Raw genomic sequence first — 20,353 nt, 5'->3', positions numbered from 1 at the left:
CATTCGATTTCTGTGTTAAACCCAAAAGTCACTTGAAAATGTAGCTCAACGAAAATCACGTCAATCCCACACGCAGCCAAATATGGAGCGAATGAGACGTTGAGAGCGGGAGAATAAGAGAAAGAGAGAGGGAGTGAAATGTGTTGCATATGTGACCAGAAATGGGAATAGGTTAAAAACATTATACGTTGCTTTTGTATCAAGATGAATTTGGCTTCTTACATTCAAATGACTCAGTTTTTGGTCAAACACTTGAGGCACGTAACTAACAATCAGTTAGGAATTGAACTTATGTACATTGTTCTTGCCGTATGTACATTAGATCTTATGTTCACTCATAGATACACATATATTAGTGAATGTATATGCATGTGTGGGTATTATATATCAACAATACATTGGCATAGAAGTCAAGGAACTTTAAAGCTGCTTTGTTGAGACAACTTTTACCAGAAAATATTGCATGTCATGCCATATGAAAGATGAGTGTCCATAAAAAAAACGAAGAAAACAATTTTGTGGCTGGTCAATTAGTTGCGGCTTTTTAAAATGCGAGCAAAAGAAAGCACAATGTGTGAGGAATTACAGTTAAAAGCGACTGAAGCCGATGTGGGAAGTTTACAATAGAATAAAATACAAAAAAATTGGATTCTAGAACAGAGACATATTTTCTATCCACAGCAGGGATAATACTAATGAAAGCTTAAAAATAAAATGTTAAGAGTAGAAATAATGAAAATTAAAAATAAAGCAACTCAAAAACTTTGAAAGCTCAATGACACCTTTGAAATCCAAGTAAACAACTCACAAATACGCACAGTCAAAATAATCAACAAATAAAAATAAAAATAAAAAAAATAATACAATGCAAATCCCAAAGTTCTTGAGTAGAAATGGGCTTACAAAAACCACTAGTAATGTACATACACACATAAAAATTTATATGCTTATGAAAGCTTGCAAGTAGGTGTCCCAGTATCGCCAGCTACCTTCAGAAGCATTTTTTTCCCCGTCGCTAGCTGTCAGTTAAACGTCCCCAAGCGAACAAATCCGCACAATCCACAATGCCGCCTTATGAATAATCACATAGCATTTCAATGTAAATCTGACAATTTTGCCAAAAGTGCGGGTATCACAAACGAAAACGAAAAAAGAAATTCGAAATGCGCAAAACTTATAGGTAGTAGCTTAATTACGACAAGTTCCGTCACAGACACGAGCGTGGAGCGTAGGCTGCCTGTCACCGTTATTGAGCAAACCTAGAGTAGAAGTATCTCGCGGTTGGTTGCCCCCAACGCACTTGACGAATTATTATTTAAAATTCTGAAATTTATTATTGTTATGCAGCACTTTTGAAATTGTCTACTTTTTGCCCGGCGGCACATTTTTGGCTTTCGTCGAGAGCATCTGGCAAAAATTTGTCTAATTTTGTCTTGCAAATTTTGCATTAAATTGTAAATACTATATATATATTTCATGTATAGCGTTTGTTCTATTTAGACATTACAAATTAGCTAAGATAACGTCTAGTCGACTTACATAAGAGAAACGTTTAAGCACGTGTGTTAATTTGTAATCGTATCGCACGCAAAGATACAAATATAAATTATGCATGGGGGATATGGAGATACCTTGATTAATATGCGTGCTGGCAATATATTATTATTATTGTCTGTTCCTATGATTGTATCTCCTTCTCGTTTTTCCCATATGATACTAGACTACCCCGCGTATAAAATATTGCACATACAATAAATAAGCGGATGAATTTGTCTAGTTGGATGCTAATTAATGCGGAAGTTTGATTTGATTTGTTTCACTTTTAGAACGCATGATTGATAATATTGCACAACACAATGAAACTGCACTTCAATTTAAATGTTGCTACGAATTTCGAGTGATTATCAAGTGAAATTTGTTTAACACAGAGGTCTAAATTGCATTAAAAATGTCAATTGAGCTTTAGATTAATCTTGGGGAAGTTCTGAACCTTAATGCTCAAGCTGTATCTACACCAGACAATACTCACTGTCATTTAAATATGTTACAATCAGTTTGACGCTGCCATATGAAATTCAAAAAGCTTTCAAGTATTTCGAGCTTTCGTCCTTAAACATTGGATAAATATTAGAAAATTTTCAAAGCTTGAAATGTTGTCAGTATTCGTTCGTATATTTCAGCATATAAAATTTAACCAAAATAAATTTGTGAAATTTACTTAGCGCATCCTCCATTACTTCTCGCTCTTCCAACAATCTATAATGGCAGTTTTCTGTCATAAAGTTATTCAATATTATTCTCTTTTCTTGGTGGTGCCTTGAATAAATACCAATTTATTTTTATCATAGCGTAAAAATTCAAACGCAGCCTGTTGTTTTTCTTACTCAAAGAAATTATCAGCACGACTCTTGCCGCAATACAAACTAAAACAGAAGCAGCAGCAACAGCAGCGGATATGAAGTGTACTGTGTATGATGTATTATTGCGTTAGGGATCCCAAAATGAAAAAAAAAAAAAAAAACAAAAATATGGAAAACAAACCAACAAAAATGCTCTCAGAAGCCCGCCGAACATAGACAAAGCGCTGATTGGATTTAAAGTGACAGTAATAAATGACAAGAAAGGCGTGTTTCATTTATAAATACAAAGCATACGCAATTCTCTCGTACACTCCAATGATTCTGAGCTACTTGCCCGACTACCCGACTGACTAAAAACTGTATGAACTTGCACTAGAAATTAAATAACGAAATATCCAACGAGACTTGCTAAGTAAACAGACATCGTCGCCGCATTTCGTCGCTGACACTGACAAGTCAAACAAATTGCAGGGACGGCGGGTAAACCATTCATCGTTCGAGTTTAATTTTTTCTTTTTTTTTTCTTAAATTTTTTGCTTACGCTTCGCGCAAAAAGTATATATATTTTATGTTTATTTTCGTTGTTGAAATTTTCTCATTTTCTTCATTATGCCAGTGTCAGTGTTATGCAGTGGTCGATGTAATGTGAATAATGGAACATGTATGATATTATTCTTGGTGTGTGTGTGTGTTTTTGGCATGTGAAATACTTTGTTGGATTCTCTGCACCGTCTTTGTCTCTGGGGACTAAGTACTTAATTGTGCTGCAGCGGCAGAAATGCATTAAAATGCAAGCATAATTAGCTTAATTGTTATTTTAATCTATATTTATTCTCTCACGGCAACGCACAATTGGACAGACAAAATATAACACATGTGACTAATAGAAAATTATTGAAATTAATCAGTCATCACATTTTTGGTTTTCAATCACGCAGAGCGTGAAATTTCACATGCAAACATATCTTATGATATAATAATAAATAAAGGCTAATTGGCAAACAAACACAAAAATTTTTAAGTCTTAATTGCCTGGCGCCAGACGGTCGTTATACGTTATACATATTGAAATATATTTATAAATCAAGCCGGAGAGATAAACTTGAATATGAGCTTCAAGATGACCAAGTCCAAGTCATGAGTATACTCTCACTTTGACCTAAATGGCCATTATAAACGCCACTTGAGGCAAGTGCAAGGCATTAATAATCCAGGGAAATCCGCTTAAGACCATTTACCAAACTGGTTAGCACAATACCCCACAGTGGAACAAAAAATTTACATAAACCTGTGCTTTAATAAACAACATGTAAATCCTGTTTTCACACGAAATTTTTGTTAATTAGAATTAGATCAGTTTCAAAACGGTAAATCTTAAATTCCAGCTAAACTTTGAGGTTGTTAACTTAAATTCTTTTTGAACATTAAAAACAAATTTATTCTTATCTTTTAATAAAGTATCCTAATCGGTTGGGAGAAAGTAATCCAAGGATTAAATGTTAAAATTCTTTCTGATCCTTATTTTAGAAATAGGTTTAATTAATATCGTAATAAAACATTTTGTTTAGTTTTTGTAATATTAGTCTCTGTCTCTGTGGCATATTCTTTATAGTACAATAGATCAAATATTTTCTGATAAGAAATTGGGTATTATATTTAAGTATGTTTGGCTACATTTTCGCACCACTGTGCCAATTTCCCAAAAGAATATTGAAACGATAACTTCAGAAAAATAAAGCTCGTCCAAAGACAGTTATAACAAATGAATGCAATTTGCAAAAGCAACTTATAAAAGATATAGGATAAAATCAGATCGTTCTGTTCTGTGCTGAGTGCCTGATGAAAAATTTAAAACCTAGCGGCAAACAGAACAATTTTCATAAATATGCCACAAAGGGGAAGCAAAAAGAAAACAAAAACAAAAAAAACGCGACGGCAAACCACAAAGCGCATTAACGCTTAAATGGCCTTGAGACCAGTCACAACAACAAAAACAACAACAAGAGAAAAACAGCAACCTTCAGTATGTTGTTTGCTGTTGTTGTTGTTGTTGTTGAAGAGCTCTATCTTACTTATGTATCAGATTGGGGGGTAGAGGGCAATGAGGGAGGGGGGCTTACCTTAAATTTGGCACAGCTGCGGCAGCAGCGGCCGCCGCTTGCAGAGGCGGCGGCACATTGTAGGGAAACGGCAGCTTGGCCGCAACGGCTGGATTCTCGAATAGCATTCTTGTGCCGTTCGGTTGATTGCTGTTGCTGCTGACGGGGTTGTTGGAGTTCCCGGTGTTGGCGGAGTTATTGAAGCTGATATTGTAGTAAATTTTGCAGGCTGTTTATATACTTCCGGTGCAGAGCAAAATATATGTATAGCTTTTGTAATTCTTTTGATTTGCGTTGATAACTTCACTTATATTATTGTTTTATGTAATCTTTTCAATTTTCTTGATTTTGTTTTCACAGATATTTAATTAAGTTATGCACATTTTTATAAATCCGTTATGGTTTTCCTTTAATTTCGCAGAAAATAATCTTTAAATACTACAAAATACAAAAATAAAACAATTATATAAATATATTGCCTTATTCTTGTTCTAAGTTGATAACTTAAAAATATAAAAAATTTATGAAGACATTGTTCGTTTTTCCTATGTAGGCATGTCTGAATATAAAAAATCTTGATAAAATCTTTTAGAGAGCACATGTTTCTCATAGTTTCATGTTAATCGAATAGTTTTGGGTATCTTCTTTTGTAGTTTTTATTCAAATCGTTAATTTTTATCGTTCCTCAACAACAATTTGTGTTCGCTCTCTATCGTGTTCGGTTGTCAAAACTCTTCCGTTAAAAGCATCATCAACTAGTTTTGTTTTAATTTCTTAGTTTGCGCATTTATTGGTGTTGTTGCTCTACTGCTTCTGTTTCTTGTTCTTTTTCATTCCGTTTTTTTTGCCGCTGCCTATGCTTTTACTTTCGTTCTTGAGTTTGTTGCTAGCTTTGGACTCTGACTTTACTCTTTGCAAATCGCTCGCTTGACATTGCCGGCTTTTTGACGCATACTGCGGCGAATTAACGTGCGTATGTGTTCGCGTATGAGTATGAGTGTTTTGCTCTACAAATGTGATACAAAAAAAAAAAAACAATTTGACTTTGTATGAGGCCTGTACTTTTGTTGCTGTTGTTGCGATATTATAAAATTCACATAAACATACAAGCATATACAACATGCATGTACGTTAATTAAAATCCCTTATCGCATGCGTACAAGAGCAGCAACACTTGACTTTTGCCAAAGCTATTTCTGTAAATTTGTATTTGTTATAGTTATAGTTAATAGCGACTGGTTTATGCCATATTTTCATAAATTAAATCGATTTGCGTGCATAAAACACAAAAGGCACAAACACACACATACACATACACAGGCACACCAAAGCACAAGACGCAAAGCAATATATTTGCGACGTCATTGAATTCGCCGCATACAATTGTGAGTATGTGTGTATGCTTGATGGCTTCTGCTAAACTACCCAAAAAGCAGCTTACGCGTCTCTCGGTCTCCCCACTTATATTTGAGTCACTCACACACACTCAGGCAGATACACAAAGATTTGACTAAGGAGGCGACGCGTGACGCGAGGTTAACGATATGACGACAATGTTTACGACAGCGTCAAAGCTCAGAGGTCCGTTCAGCGCAAGGAACTGTTGTCAACTGAAACACCAGGAGCGGCTCAGCGACAACCAAGGCGCGCATACAACAAAATGAGAGAGCGGCAAAATAAAAATTCTCCCAGGAAACAAAAACTCATTTCACTCTCTCACAACCTCTCTCATATTTAGCAGGACAAGCGCGTGGAGCGCTGAGAGAGAAGAAACAAGTTCGCCGCTTGGTAACTTTAGCAGTTGGGGCAGTTTGAGTGTTTCAGACGGCTGCTGTATGCAACATGCGGCCATGTGCAACTTGAGTCGCTGTCAAAGGCACTGCTGATGCCGCTCCCTCCCCCGCGCTCCGTACTTACACAGCCTTTAATCATTTCCGACCTGTGCAGTTTTATGCATTTGCAAGTTGCAACAAACAATAGGCCTGCGGGACAAGCGGGCCGACAAACCGAACCGAGCGATTATCGGGCGAGCGACCGCCCGCGTCTTTTATATTGCTTTGTTCTCGCATTTAGCTTTCTTTGTTTTTCTCGTATTTCGCTTTTTTTGTTTTAAAGCTCAGCTTAAGCTCAGTTGTCGCCATTGTTGACTTTATATTGCTTGAAAGCAAAAACAACAAAATTGTTTAATTTATAAATGCGTTTCAGTCTCACTCACTCACGCACGCACAACACTCATACTCACATATACACTTCAGTCTTGAGGCATTGCCGCCGTCTCACTGATTTATGTGAATTTTTTAATAAAATGAAATTTATTTTAGTTGCTCTCACTCACTACCACTAAAAAAGAAGCGTGCTCTTGATTTTTGTGTAATTCGTTTTTGTTTTTCTTTTGGTTTTTGCATTCTTAATTCAATTTTCACATTTTGCTGGAGTGTAAGCTTTTGAGCAACCGTTAAAGTTGAAGTTGAACTTGAAATTGATCCACATTTAAGGCAATCAAGCTTGTAAAGCTCTCATAATCATTTTCCTCAAGATCAGTATTTTAATCAGTACTTCGCTGGAATAATATTATGCAACACATACTGTAAAATTCTAGAACTGTTCCATTAAAAGTTCTTCCTCTTCTTAGAATTCCCGCTCCGTTCCTGGCACTGGATAGACCCCGGATATCCAATTACTAAGTTTTCTAGAACTCAAGTGTTTCTGTGGCTTCTTCTTTCGTCAACTTCTAGTATTTCTTATCGCACACACAAGCATTGATAAAAACCACAAAAGAATTTCCAAATACATAAATATGTGTGTAGTACATTTGATTTAATTATTGTTTCACCATGAATAAAACATATATATTGTGTTTAGTAATATAATTTAATTATGCAATTAATGTTTCGCTTTATGCTAGTCATTAATTTATTAATTTCTTATTGTGAGCATTATTTATTTCTTTTCATAGACTAATTTCAGTTCATTAGTTCAACGTATAATTAGTTATTATAAATATATTTTATTAATTTAGCATAAAAAACACAAATAGTAATTATGCAAAATAGTTTTGTTTTTGCAATAGGTTAATGATTTTCCATCCGTACTAATACAAATGCAATAGAATTTATCATTTTATTGTTGTTATTTTTTTTATTCATTACTAATGTTTTGATTTTCAATTGATTGTTGTTATTTTTGTAGCTGCATGTTGTTAACACTCCCTGCCAATTTAACACGTAATTTAATTTTGAGCTGCAGTTTTGCTCATGCAAAATTGAAATCGTTATCGCAATTTAATTAATTTTTTTAAATTACAATAAACAATAAACGATTTTTTAAAGTTGTTGTTGTTTATAGTTATTAATTGCACTTTAAACTACAATCGAAATTATATTAAAAAATACTTAGTTTGAGAGTTTACTTTAATCTTTCGCCAAAAATGCAAACAAAATAGAAATTTGTTTGTTTTTAATTTGCCGCCTTTGAGCCTTTAACGGTTTTTTGAAGCAGCCAAGGAAAGAGAGCTTTATGTGACGAGTGGCTGAGGGACCACAAAAGAAACGACGACAACAATGATGTTGGTTAGCACAGTAACAACAACTGAAATCGACGTAGACGATGATGACAACGACGACGCACAAAAAGCTCCGCACGATAAACTTGACGTTGTAACGGTCGCAACCAAACTGACATCTGACGACGCCAAAAAGCATGGCATCCAATTCGCTTCGTAACGACATTCTCTGAGAGAATTGATATGATTTCTTGGGGACAGCATAAAAACCAAAACAAGAGCGACACGCAGAGAGAGAGAGTGAGAAAGAGAGCGGTCGAGCGTTCGAACGAGTGAGCGAGAGACGTTCTGGGATCGCCATGTGTCGACCATTGCAAAGTATTGCTCTCTTGCTCTTCAGCTCCAACCACCCACAAGTCATGCAGCAAACAAACATTCGACTCGCTCTGTGCGCTTCGGAGAGAGAGAGAGTGCGTTTGTTTTGCTTGCTGAGTGCGGCGAATTCGCTCAAATAACGCCAATTGGATAAAACAGTACGAGATGCCACAATTGTATTGGCGTCTCTGTTGCCATCGCACTTGCACTTGCATGCAATCGCAATCGCAGCGATTTCAGACTTCCGTTCCTGAAATGTTTGAAATACTTGTTGTTGCTTGTGGTGTGGATAAAAATGAGCATCGCAAGTGAGAGGCTTATCAGTGTTGTAGTATAAGATGTTGTATAAGATGAGGGAAATACGTATAAATGTACTGTCATTTGAATGAGGGAAATTTTAGTTTTTTGTATTTACCAAAAATTTAAACTATGAAACTTTAATTAGACATAAATATATAAATGCTGAATACTTAACCGAATAATATTTTAAATTTGTCGTATTGAACGATTAGAATGATTTAAGCGGCACCCAAATTATTACAAACAATTTGCACAAATCAAAGAAAAATTCCAAACTGGGTTTGGCTTATTACAACATCAAAGGCCGCATATTGAGATATTGTTTTTGTTTTTTAATTTTGTTTTTGTATTTTTGTATTTTTTGCATTCACTTTTATTTTTATTTATGTATCTTTACAGAAATGTACAACAAAAGGCGCAACAAGCGTAGCCCCAACGAGTTCTGCAACTAAGCAGCTGACGGCTAAAGAGTTTTATCCTCTATCTCCCTCTCTCTGTTTTATTTGTTTGGTTTGTTGCCAAGACGATGAAGTAAAACGGAGAACGAAACATAAGAAACTTGTTTGCAGCGCCTGGAGCATCGAATGAGACCCAAAAAATAAAAAGAATGTCAGCACAACAACAACAATAACAAAATGCACAGGGTACTGCTGAAGAGGGTATAAGGAATAAGAGAGTGCGGGTGCGGGAACAAGAGAGGTCTGTTGCGACTGAAGTAGACAGGTCAAAGGAGCAGACGAGAAACGACTCTTCGTTCCTCCTCTCTCTCCCTCTCTCTCACTAAGGAAGCAATAAATTTGCTGGCAAAAACAGAGCTCAATGCCACCGTCTTTGATTGGCTTGTGGAATGGGTGAATGTGGAACGCGCAGACGAAACAGAATGGAAATGGAAGTGTGGCCGTTTTTGGAGACTGCTCAAGGTAAAAATTATCGACAAATTTATAACAAAAAGCGCAGTTAGCATAAAATCTGCTAGCAAATTGGGTCATAAAAGTAATTAGTGAATTCTGCACATAAGTATGTTCATATACCTATACTTTGTTGTTTTTGTTGCAGTTGGTTTGGGCTGCTTTTAATTGGTGGCACAACAGCGGCAACAGCAGCTTATTATGAAACTGGCAACTTGTGCCCCACAGCTTGTCTGGCAATCGGCAAAGTGATTTAAGGCACCTTTCTTCGATTGAACACAACAACACAGGAAACAGGATTGTAGGACGGGGGAACTGGTGAACAGGGATTAGGGGTTGGGGGTCAAAGGAGCAGTTGTGGAGGCCACTTGCTGGCGTGAGCTTTAGCCAAACAAAGTTCCGGCTGTTAGTCTATTAATTAAGCAGCCATAAACTTAAATCACGATTCATTACACGAAAACCAGGGATGGGCAGTTACTGATTCAAGGTTCTCTATAGATTTCTAATAAAAGTCATTAAACATTCAATGAAAATACTGTAAAAATGTTACATAAAAGTATATTTTTATAAAATTTGGCTAAAAGTTAATATTCATTCATTCCCTTAATGACAAAAGCGAAACGACAGCTATTATAATTTCTTAAGATTTGCTATAAAATAATAACAGTATTAAATATTTTCCAAAAATTTAGTTTAGGTTAAGATAAAGCTTCGAACTTTTCCACCAATCGATGGATTTCAATGACTTAGAACCATGAGACTTGCAATCAAGTTTAAAAATACTAAGAAAATAAAGATTTCAGTAAATTATATTTATTTAGAAATTTAATTGAGATTTCTTCTAAATTTTTATGAGAATTTTATCACCAGTACATTTTTAATTAACACTTTTCATCCCCATTTAAACTTTTTATCTCCAGGAAAAAACAGTTTTGATTCTTTACTACCACTAAATATTTAATACATATTAAAATGTAAAAACAAAATTATACGTAATGTAAGCGATGTTTTAAATTTTTGCGAAATACGAAAAGTTCCGGCTGAATGTATATTGTTCCTCATGTCAACGTTAATGTTCAGTGTTTGTGATGGGCACATAACAATTAGCCAGCTTAGACAACGGTTTCAACTGCAGCAAGTGCAGCATGTAAAATGTATCCCAAATGTCATACGGATATCAGGCACATGTGTCACCATCTACTGAATTTGCGTCCTGTCTCCAGCCATGAAAGCAAAACCTGTCTGGTTAATGAATGAAAGAAAGAGAGAGAGCGAGAGAGAGAAGTGTGAAAGAGGGATGGAATTTATAGGGTTTCGAATAGACAAGCATTAACCATATGTGTAGCCACTTATGTATGTGACAAGTTGATAATCGAGAGCTAGCTTAAATGAATGCAAATTAGTTGGGAAATTGATGCAAATTTGTAAGTTACCAAACTAAAGCAATTAAACTTAGACCTGAGTCGAAGCTTGTTTCATTTTGATAAATATGTTCATTACGATTGCTGAATATGCTTTTAATTCTAAATTACTTACATTACAAAATAGATTTTTATTTTGTGCGACAAAACTAATATTTCAAATCACTCGAAAACTTTGTACAATCGAGTAAATTAAATAAGCAATTGTTTATGAGACTTTCGAATACCAAGCTACTTTTATTTTAATGTAGAATCGTTTATGAATTGAATTAAATATTTTTCGCCACAAAAATTTATATAAGAAATTTTGGGGCTTGAATATGTTTTCGTCAGTACACTTTTACCTCATGTTTGTTTATTTGGAATGTCAACACCTGAATTAAGACATTGCTTTATTTGATATTCATACGACTATGTACTGGTTGTAGTTTCAAGAAGTCATAGACCTGACTAAATGCCTTCACCTCAGAGACAAGGGATTACGAGTGCTTGAAACAAGCGTAATATCATCAATCAGTGCACAAATTTGCATTTTCTTTTTGCCTATTTTTAGGATACGCCACAGCCCAGTTGCCATGTGTGAGTGTGTGTGTGTCTGTGTATTTATGTGTGTGTCTATGTTGTCTGAGCATCTGTCGTTGTCAGCGCATCAACGCGCTTCATCAGTGCGCTGATATGTAAATCTCATAAATCATGCACACCTGTCCTCGATGGCAGTCCTGGCGACAGTCAAGGACGATGGGAGAACAGGACGAGTTGCCAACAATATCAACGACATTGTCCGCAGACGGTGTGTATATCTATCTCTCTGTGTGTGTGTGTATGTGTGTGTCATGTGGTCAAGCCTTCTGGCCGTGTTTTACTGTGTTGTTTTTGCAATACAACAAAAAAAGAAGGCAACTTTATGAGACAGGTGAGGGTCACGCGCAGCTCAAATTGATTAGCCACGTGTAACGAATGATTTCTGACTAACGGGTAACAAAGTGTGTACACATGTAGATGCTAAATGTACACAAGAATAGGCTGAAAATGTTTAGCTATAAGTGGCCAACGAAATCAATTATGCTTACAAAATAAACATATAGAAATACCGATTGATAATGTATAAGACGGTTGAAGAAGGTTATATTTGATTTTGACAAGCATCTGTTGTCTTAAAAATTAATCTCAAAATATTAATTTATTCATACTTTCTTTCCCCTTGGCACTTTATCAAACTTTTCAGCCTGTCATAATTTTGTCAAATCTTAGCCGATTTTTCTTTTTTGGCCACTATTTTGATCCTGCAAAAAATTGGAAAATTCAATTTGTTTCCATTTCTTTCGGTATTTTACTTTTTCCTTGACACTTTTTTCAAAAAAGCGATTTGTAAAAAACTCAAGGTATTATTTGCCGATTTATTGACAACTCGATTTTATTTTTTGATTTGTACATTTAGATTTTTAACTTGATTCACAGCTTATATTTATATCACCACTTTTAATTATACTAATAGAGTTTATAATTATTTGTCATTGAAGGAAATAAAATTTGGCAAATTATCGATACATTTTTTAAGGAATCTACTTTAAAACTGGTCTTAATTTTCTACTCATGCCTGTTGAATTCCAACAGGTGAGCTGAGTATTCAATTTGAATATGAAAAGTTGGTAAAAGGCATCTCATGAATAGATTCTGCTCAACTTGCTCAGTTGACTAGTCCAAATTTTCATGAGGTTCTTTTTGCAATAGTCTGTGGTGCTTACCAGCTGCTCATAATAATAAACCAGGCTCTCACTAATTGCTTGGCCAGAGCACCTGCTGCCTGCTGCCCGAGTGGCCGGTTGGCAGCTTTCGGCCTCTCGACCTAGACGCTTTAACCGAAAAAACCACAAATTTACATAAATATGCCACAAATCATTGCTACACGCAAAGTGTCGCCCAAAGGCAGGCTAAAAAAAAATAAAAGAGAGAGAGCAATGCAAAGGCAGTTACTATCTCACTCTAAACCAATCCCTATCTCTTGCAACAGTTTTCGTCTTCCATCTCTCATTTTCTCTCTTCCCCTTTATATCGCTCCTGCTGTGTAGGTGTGCGGTCAGTGGTTACTATGACAGACGAGCGCCTGCCATTAAAAATGCATGAAAAGCACAACTTAATTTTTTATCCACACTTTCAGTGCAATTAAAAGCTACCAAAAAACAAACAAAAAAAATTATCAAAAAAAGCCATGCAATATTTATGTGCGCCACATGTCCTGGGCGTATTTATGGGGACTGTACCTATAGAGTTTGCACTCTTTTCTATGTTCATAAACCTCTGCAAAGGGGTATGTACTTTCAGTAATCAAATATGCAACCCAACAATTCGGAAGAGATTATTTAATTAAGAATTAAATTTACAACTGCTTTTTGCATAATAGATATTTACAAGAAATTGGCAATTCATAAATACTAAATTATAAAAACCAATTATCACTTAGCTTTTTATATACAGCTTAAAAATCAATTCTATTTTGTTCTATTCTGAGGAAGATGGAATATAAAAACAAATTTTAAGGTATGACATTTTCCACCTAGGATGTAAATGCATGTCAAACATTTGTTGCTGCAGCGGATGAATAACATAATATATTATATTTATATAATGAGTAATATCGCTCATTACATCCACTTTACAGGGTATCTGCTAATTGCTCATTGCCGAATGGACAATTAGTTATTTTTTCTTATATTTTTCCAGCATCGTTATATAGTATAACGCACGCTGCATAATAATAAAACTGATGCCCCCGGGCAAGGCGGCAACTTAAATTCACAGCCTCCAACGTCATCATTGTTTGGCCCAAACGTGACCACCTCCCAATCCTCCCTCGCTCCCTGTCCTGCCTCCGATGGTACTGCAATGTTTGTCATTAGCAAATGTTGCCTCTTGTACTTTACTACCGACTGCTGTTATTGTGGGTGCCTCGAACTTGTTTGTTTGCCAGACGCAAAATTTGTGACTGCGACAGTTTTTGGGGTGCTCTTGACCCTAGCCGAGGTATTCCCTCCATTCTCCACGTCACCCTCTGCTTTTATGTCATTTGAAACGCATCATTTGCGCATTTTATGTAGGTGCTACATAAACATAACAACAACAACATGCGCTGCTGTTGCATGAATAAATGTTGTAACAAGACCACAAACTGCGGCTGGACAATTGAAAGCACAAAAGTATGGAGGATGCGCAACAAACTGTAAAAACAGGCAAATTCAAAACTCTAACTCTAAGGTAAGACTTGCAACACATGCAGAAGTAAATTTATTTTTAAATTCAACAATATTGTTATTTATTTTAGGTAAATTATTAAATTGGTTTAATATGAGTTTGTTGCGTTTATATTACATTTAAAAAAATAGTTCATGTAACTCAATATATTTTACATTTTATCAAATCTGTCAACAATCTTTATTTGACAGCTGAAAGCATTGTTTGCTTGTTTTCCAGAGCACCGTCAATTGTTTTTAAATTTTGTTGTCAAAATTTTTTAAGCACAGGATTGAATCTAGTTTTGCTAATTAAGTTGTGAAAATTGGGCAAAGTAATAATCTAGAATTTTTTTAAATGAGATAATATAATATGGAGAATTAAATGATGAGAATATGACTTAATCAAGTAAAAATTTCACTCTGTAAAATTCATTTGGCTTAAACCATAAATTCCCTTAAAAAGTTAGAGTACCGAAAAGAACAATTATTATCAATAAGAAGTAACAGAGCAGCTTGTTTAATGTGGGTACACGCAATTTTTATAGAGTTGCAGATATAACCTGGAATGTAAATTTGATGCTGAAGATGCTGCCAGTTCATGTATTACGAAAAAAAAACGTAGAAAATTTCGCCTTCCACTGTCGATGCCACCAAACACACCCCATTGACGTATGCTCGAGGTTTATTTCGTAATTGAGCATTTCAACAACTCTTTGGCAAACGAATGAGATTACTCTGTAACAATTCAATGTGACATGTAGCAAATTGTAGCTGCTCCATATAAAATACGACAAATTTGTTGTCGTTTAATTAAATCGTCCTTTTCTGCTTTTTTTTTTTTTAATTTTAATCTACATTTTTTTCGCAGACTCAATTCAACTGCTAAGCGAGTGCTATAATGAGTATGTAAATTGGTGCAAAGTTATGTCCTCAATTTGCACTGGCGGCTGATGCTCTTCGGCAACTGTTTTATGGACGCGCATAAAGTTCTCTTGCCACATGAGTCTCGCTCTCATTAGAAACTTTGGGGAACCTCATAGATTTACCGGAATGTGGCAACAAAATGTGTTGCATATCCCATAGGCGCAGCTGCCTAACTTCTTAAATAGTCCAAATATAAACAGCACAAGTTTAATACGAATCATTTTTTCATTTTTTCTTGCATATAATCAGAAAAAGAATAGAAATAAGTTGAGCAAATTATAATGTACAGAGCACACCGATGCAAGATATACACTAAACGGACTTAAAAATTTAAAGAATCTCTTGGTGTGACTAATTTATTTAATAGTTTGAATTAATCTAAATTAAAAAATTTTTAAATAATTTTTATTAATTATTAACCAAAATATTCTTGAAAAAAGAACTATATAGGATACACGAATACAAAACCTGAAATAATTGATGTCCTTATGGCCAGAATTATTGACAATATTAATATACTCACAATTAGGGTATAAAATCTGAGTAGCAAGTATCGTTTGTTGGTATTATTTGTCGTTTGCTTATCAACGCACTTCCGCATCATTAAATAATTTTATCATTTACATTATTTTCACTTTCTAAGCACAGTGAGTCACAAAGTTGGTCGCACGGTCGCAGCTGTCCCCCGTCCCTTCCTGATAAAACTGTCCAAATGGGACGTGCCATCGGATTGGATGGGGATGGTAATAAGTTGTGGCTTTTCGGGTTCTCAGTGCTTGGGGTTCAAACTGATTTTGATTTAGCTAATTTGTAATTTATGCAACTTTTTTTGTGGTTACACCCAAAGTAAAAATGATGAGAAATCTACTTTTAATTAACTGCAGTAGACAAAACTGAAGAAAAAGTTGTAGAAATTTCCATAGCTAAATTTTAACATTTTAAATTTAATACTTAAATTAAATTTTGGAAAGAAATAAATGGGAAAAAATGATCAAAAGCTTTAGTTGAATGGAAAAAATAATCACGAGTAATTTGAGGTGGAAGTAATAAATTTAATTCATTGTCGAATTAATTTAAAAATTACGGGAATAATTATTTAAATTATTTATATTAATGGGTGTGATATTCTTTATAAAGATGGATGTTGTGCTGGAGTGATAAAATTTTAATATAGTTAGAAGGAATGACGCTTTTTATAATAAATTAAAAAATCTTTTCCTGCTCACTTCCAAGTGCATTTCAAAGCCATTAAAGTTGTTCAGCCTGCCACTTGATAAAAAAACCCGAGAAAAAAATATAAAAATGGAATGCAAATGCAAAATGCCAAAAGACACGAGAAGAGCATGGCAAGCAACAAACGATAATGAGGACACATAACAACAAAAACAACAGCACTTGCAGTGACAATGATAATGTTGCTGGCTGTTGATGACAACAGCAACAGCAACAGAAGCGGCAGCAGTGGCAGTGGCAGTTGCAGCAATGCTAGCAACAACAAATGACGGAAATCAGCCAGAGAATACAGTTCTACCCCGCACACTGCTGCTGCACACCCATGCATACACACACCCCGTACCTGCCCCCCACCCTATACTGCTTTTGGTGCAACCCTTCATCGCGGCAAGTCCTTGGTCTAAGCGCTGACTGCCGCTGCTCATTTTCGCTACTACTAAATAAGACAGCAACTTCCCCCCGAACAACCGTGCCACGCTGTTGCCAACATTTTGACATTTTCTTCTACATTTTTCTACCCACAATAATTTGTTGGCTCAAAGCGGCCGGGCAAAAAAAATGTGCAGCTTGCATTTAGACATAAAAATTCTGCGACATTTGCTACGTTTTATTTTCATTTTCCATTTTTAGAATGAGTTTTGTATGTCATCAAATTGAAATGCTTAAAGCGCTGCCTCACTGCCAGCCTGCCAACTTATTGGTCAAAGCGAAAAACACTTTGGAAAATTGTTCTTTCCATTCGAAAAGCCGTACGCACGATTTAATCCAATTCAGGGACAAACTGTGAAATAAACTCAATCCACAGTCGGCAGCAAGTCAAGTGAAATGTCAGCCACTCAAAAAATGTGCGGCATGGCATGACAAATCTACCTAACAGCTATGCCAACAACATCAACAACAACAACAACAACAACAAAGCATACTATATACAATGCGAACTAAAGTTTATTTGAGGTTTAACGATTCGGAAACAACTCACACACACTGACGACAAATTATTTGGCCATCAAGCACAGAAATTTGCACGCCAACAAGAAAATTTATGGTCCAGGGGTGGGGCAACTTCCAAAATTATTAATTTTCACAAAAGTCAACAGTACACACAGTTTCCGTGAGAACTGTTCTGTTCATGCACATGACTAAACAATAGCGACGGAATTCAAAATGCATAGCATACTTTTTTGGGCGAAGCAAAAGCAAGAAGCAAAATGAAAGGTCTCAGAATCAAGTTTAAAGTGTTGTTTTATGTTAATTAGGATATGAGGAGTTAATTTAAGATTTAAAATAATAAAATTTCAAAATTCCAAGGGGGTGACGTTTCATTTAGCTATATTTGAAATTGTTAAAAAAGCCAGAGTCGCAAATGTTTTTCATTTCACTTAGCTACCTATCCACAATGCATTATCTTTTAAAGCTTTATTTTCTGTCTAATTGACATTCATTTTCAAACAATAACTACGCTTACATTTCATGCGTGCACTCCACGGTCGCAAAAATTAAACAAATTAAGGCTCTTTAATGTTCTAAAAGACTCATGTACTCGTTAAGTACTTGCTCCTCCTGCTCAAGCGTCAAATCCAAATAATCCTGATCATTTTCAGGTAGATCCTCATTGAATCTTTTGTAGGCACTATACGACTCAATTTCAATCTTTGCCTTGGTCAATATGGATTGAACCAAAGCCAGTTTGCTGGTTGTAACAGCTGGTAATGTCTCGCTCCGACTCGATTGATTCGAAGTAGAAGTGGAGGCAAGATCAGCAGTTTGTGAACTCAATTGTGACATATACTCAATTAGAGTGTTTAATTCACGTTCGTTGGGCAGACTTTTGAGTAGAAAATCCACAGCACGATCCATATCATTTTGTGTCGTTTCGAGAGCGGCACGTGCCGAGGACAACTTGAAGCCAAGTTCACGCAGTGTGTAAAGCATTTGCTCATCGGCTGCCACAGTTGCTGGCAAATTGCGACGCAGTTCATCCGAATGCGATTGCAACATTTCCAGACTGCGCTCCAAATTGTTTTCGGTCCGACGAAGTGCCTCCACGACCAGTTGCCTTTCGTAGCCCAATTCCATTAGACGGCAGACACTGCGTGGATGCACCCAATCCCGCTCATCGTTGCCCACTTGCAACTGCACTAGCCGCCGATTCATTTCAGTCTCCGAGTCGGAGTTCTGACGGGCAGCCTGCAAACGCTGGCGTCGTTCCTGTATAGATTGAACTGCCCGCTCCACATTGCCGTTGCTTGAACGCAATGCCAGCCGAGCATCAGCCGCATCGAAGCCCATTTCAATAAGCAGCAACAATTGGTCACTATCCACTTTTAACTCAGCCAGCGAATTGCCTGCAATCTGCAGACGTTGAAGGGCTTCATCACGACGATTCTGATGGAAGAGGATGACGCCCTGGAGCAGCTGTAGCCTCATAATAAGAGCACGCTCCGGGCAGTTGGTACCCTTGAGAGCATAAAGACGACTGTAATTCTCACCGTAGCTGCGACAAAAGATTCGCTCGCAGAGATCAAGGCGACGCTGTGCATCCGGCAGTTGGGTAATGTTCTTTAGGCAGAGATAACACCACACAATGTCCAAATTGAGTAATGCATAATTATCCACAGCTTCGAGAAATCTCGAGTTGCAGCCGCTAAACTTATCATCCGCTTCGAGAAAAAGCAGAAGCGCCTCATCAAAGTGCTCCCGTCGCATGGCCGCTCTTCCCTTCTCGTAGAAACCCATGCCCAGAAGAAGTGAACGATTTTCGTTGGGCGGCAATGATATAGCATTGCCATCCTGATCCTCTAATTCGACAAAGCGATGCTCGGAATCAACAACCATTTCCACATCCCTTTGTATCTGACGAATGCGTTCATAGAGCGCTTCGCCCTTTGCATCCTCTTGGCCCACAATTACCAATAACTGCTGATTGTTTTTTAGGCCCTGTGATAGCAGAGTCTCCTGTGGCGCCACCACACGACCAGCCGATATGCACTTAACATGACCTGCCTCATTCAACTGCAACTGCTCGGCAATATTACGCTGCAAATTCGCGCCGAGCTCATCGAGGGCACACTTCACCTCGAATCTATTTGCCGTTCCGCCGTGACTATCCACGCATCGCACAAAGAACGTGGCAAGTCCAGTTTCATCGAACTGACGACGTGCAGCCAGCTTTCGAAGTGCGTTCTCCTGCAGCTCCAACAACGCGTTTTTGCAAATGGACGCACTGATGTGCATCTCGGGGATTAGCTCCAACGACAGCTGCTCCAAAGCAGAGTCACTTCTGCCTACATTCTCCACGTAGTAAGGCTCCTCCCACAGCTTGATGTCCCGCTCTTGCAGGCGAGCACGCAATCGAACCAATATATCTTCAATTTCGGACATGTCAGTTATACATCCGAATGGATAAAAAGAATTTAATGGTAATTTTGATTTTTAAATTTTTTCTTTCGACATTTTGCTTGAAGGGTACTTTGTGAAAAACTATCAAATCGGATATTATTAAATTTAAAACCAGGAATCGCAAATAAAAGTTATGAGTAGAATGAGAAAAATAATGATTGAGATACCCTATAAAAAAAATTTTGTTTCGTATTTAAAAAAATATTATTTTAATTTCTCTAAATCAAGACTAAAAATATTATTATCAAATAATAATTTAAATCAAAAAATTCGTTTGTTTTTAATTTTAATGTAAATTAACTATTTATTTATTTTTAAATTTGTTTTCAATTGAAAATAAAAATCAAAAACATTATCTTTATTTTGTTGAATTTTATTGTTAAGTATTGTGTGCAGAAAATGCCTATAAAAAGAAACATTAATTGGAAATACAGCACATAGAAAAATTTTACTGGTAGAAGATAGTTAAAATAAATCCTAAAATAATGGAAAAAATTCAATTACATATAAACATTTTGAATAGCTTTTAGCGATATAAGAAAATAACAGCATAAAACAAAAACTTTGCGCAAATTCTTGTGTTTAACATGTTTGACGGTATC

General features: G+C 36.2%; 2 protein-coding genes across 6 annotated transcripts in view; both read right to left on the bottom strand.

Moving 5' to 3' along the window:
- LOC117791867 (uncharacterized RNA-binding protein C660.15) overlaps window positions 1-8,129 on the bottom strand; it is a 107,244-nt gene extending 99,115 nt beyond the window's left edge. The window contains exons 1-2 of one of the 5 annotated variants that reach the window (XR_004618108.1): window positions 5,901-6,322; window positions 4,481-4,897 (exon numbers count right to left, since the gene is read on the bottom strand). Coding sequence is in view for 4 of the 5 variants with exons in the window: in XM_034631776.1 (XP_034487667.1) it covers window positions 4,481-4,587 (107 nt within the window). In the remaining variant the exon portion in view is untranslated. Of the gene's footprint in view, window positions 1-4,480; window positions 4,898-5,900; window positions 6,323-6,376; window positions 6,909-7,851 lie in introns of those variants that run through there. The other 4 variants (XM_034631776.1, XM_034631775.1, XM_034631772.1 and 1 more) reach the window with 4 other exon arrangements.
- Window positions 8,130-17,753: 9,624 nt separating this feature from the next.
- LOC117790860 (NEDD8 ultimate buster 1) lies at window positions 17,754-19,770 on the bottom strand. The gene has a single exon (XM_034630467.1). The coding sequence runs from the start codon at window positions 19,731-19,733 to the stop codon at window positions 17,868-17,870; it is 1,866 nt and encodes a 621-aa protein (XP_034486358.1). The 5' UTR covers window positions 19,734-19,770; the 3' UTR covers window positions 17,754-17,867.
- Window positions 19,771-20,353: the final 583 nt, after the last annotated feature.

The sequence above is a fragment of the Drosophila innubila genome (genome assembly GCF_004354385.1).
Source record: "Drosophila innubila isolate TH190305 chromosome 3R unlocalized genomic scaffold, UK_Dinn_1.0 2_E_3R, whole genome shotgun sequence".
Taxonomy (NCBI): Eukaryota; Metazoa; Arthropoda; class Insecta; order Diptera; family Drosophilidae; genus Drosophila; species Drosophila innubila.
Note: the sequence above shows the minus strand (reverse complement) of the source record. Positions and strands in the feature narration are given on the sequence as shown.

What these genes read in the sequence shown, in the direction of transcription:
- LOC117790860 (XM_034630467.1), bottom strand. Translation starts at nt 19,733, where the DNA reads ATGTCCGAAATTGAAGATATATTGGTTCGATTGCGTGCTCGCCTGCAA.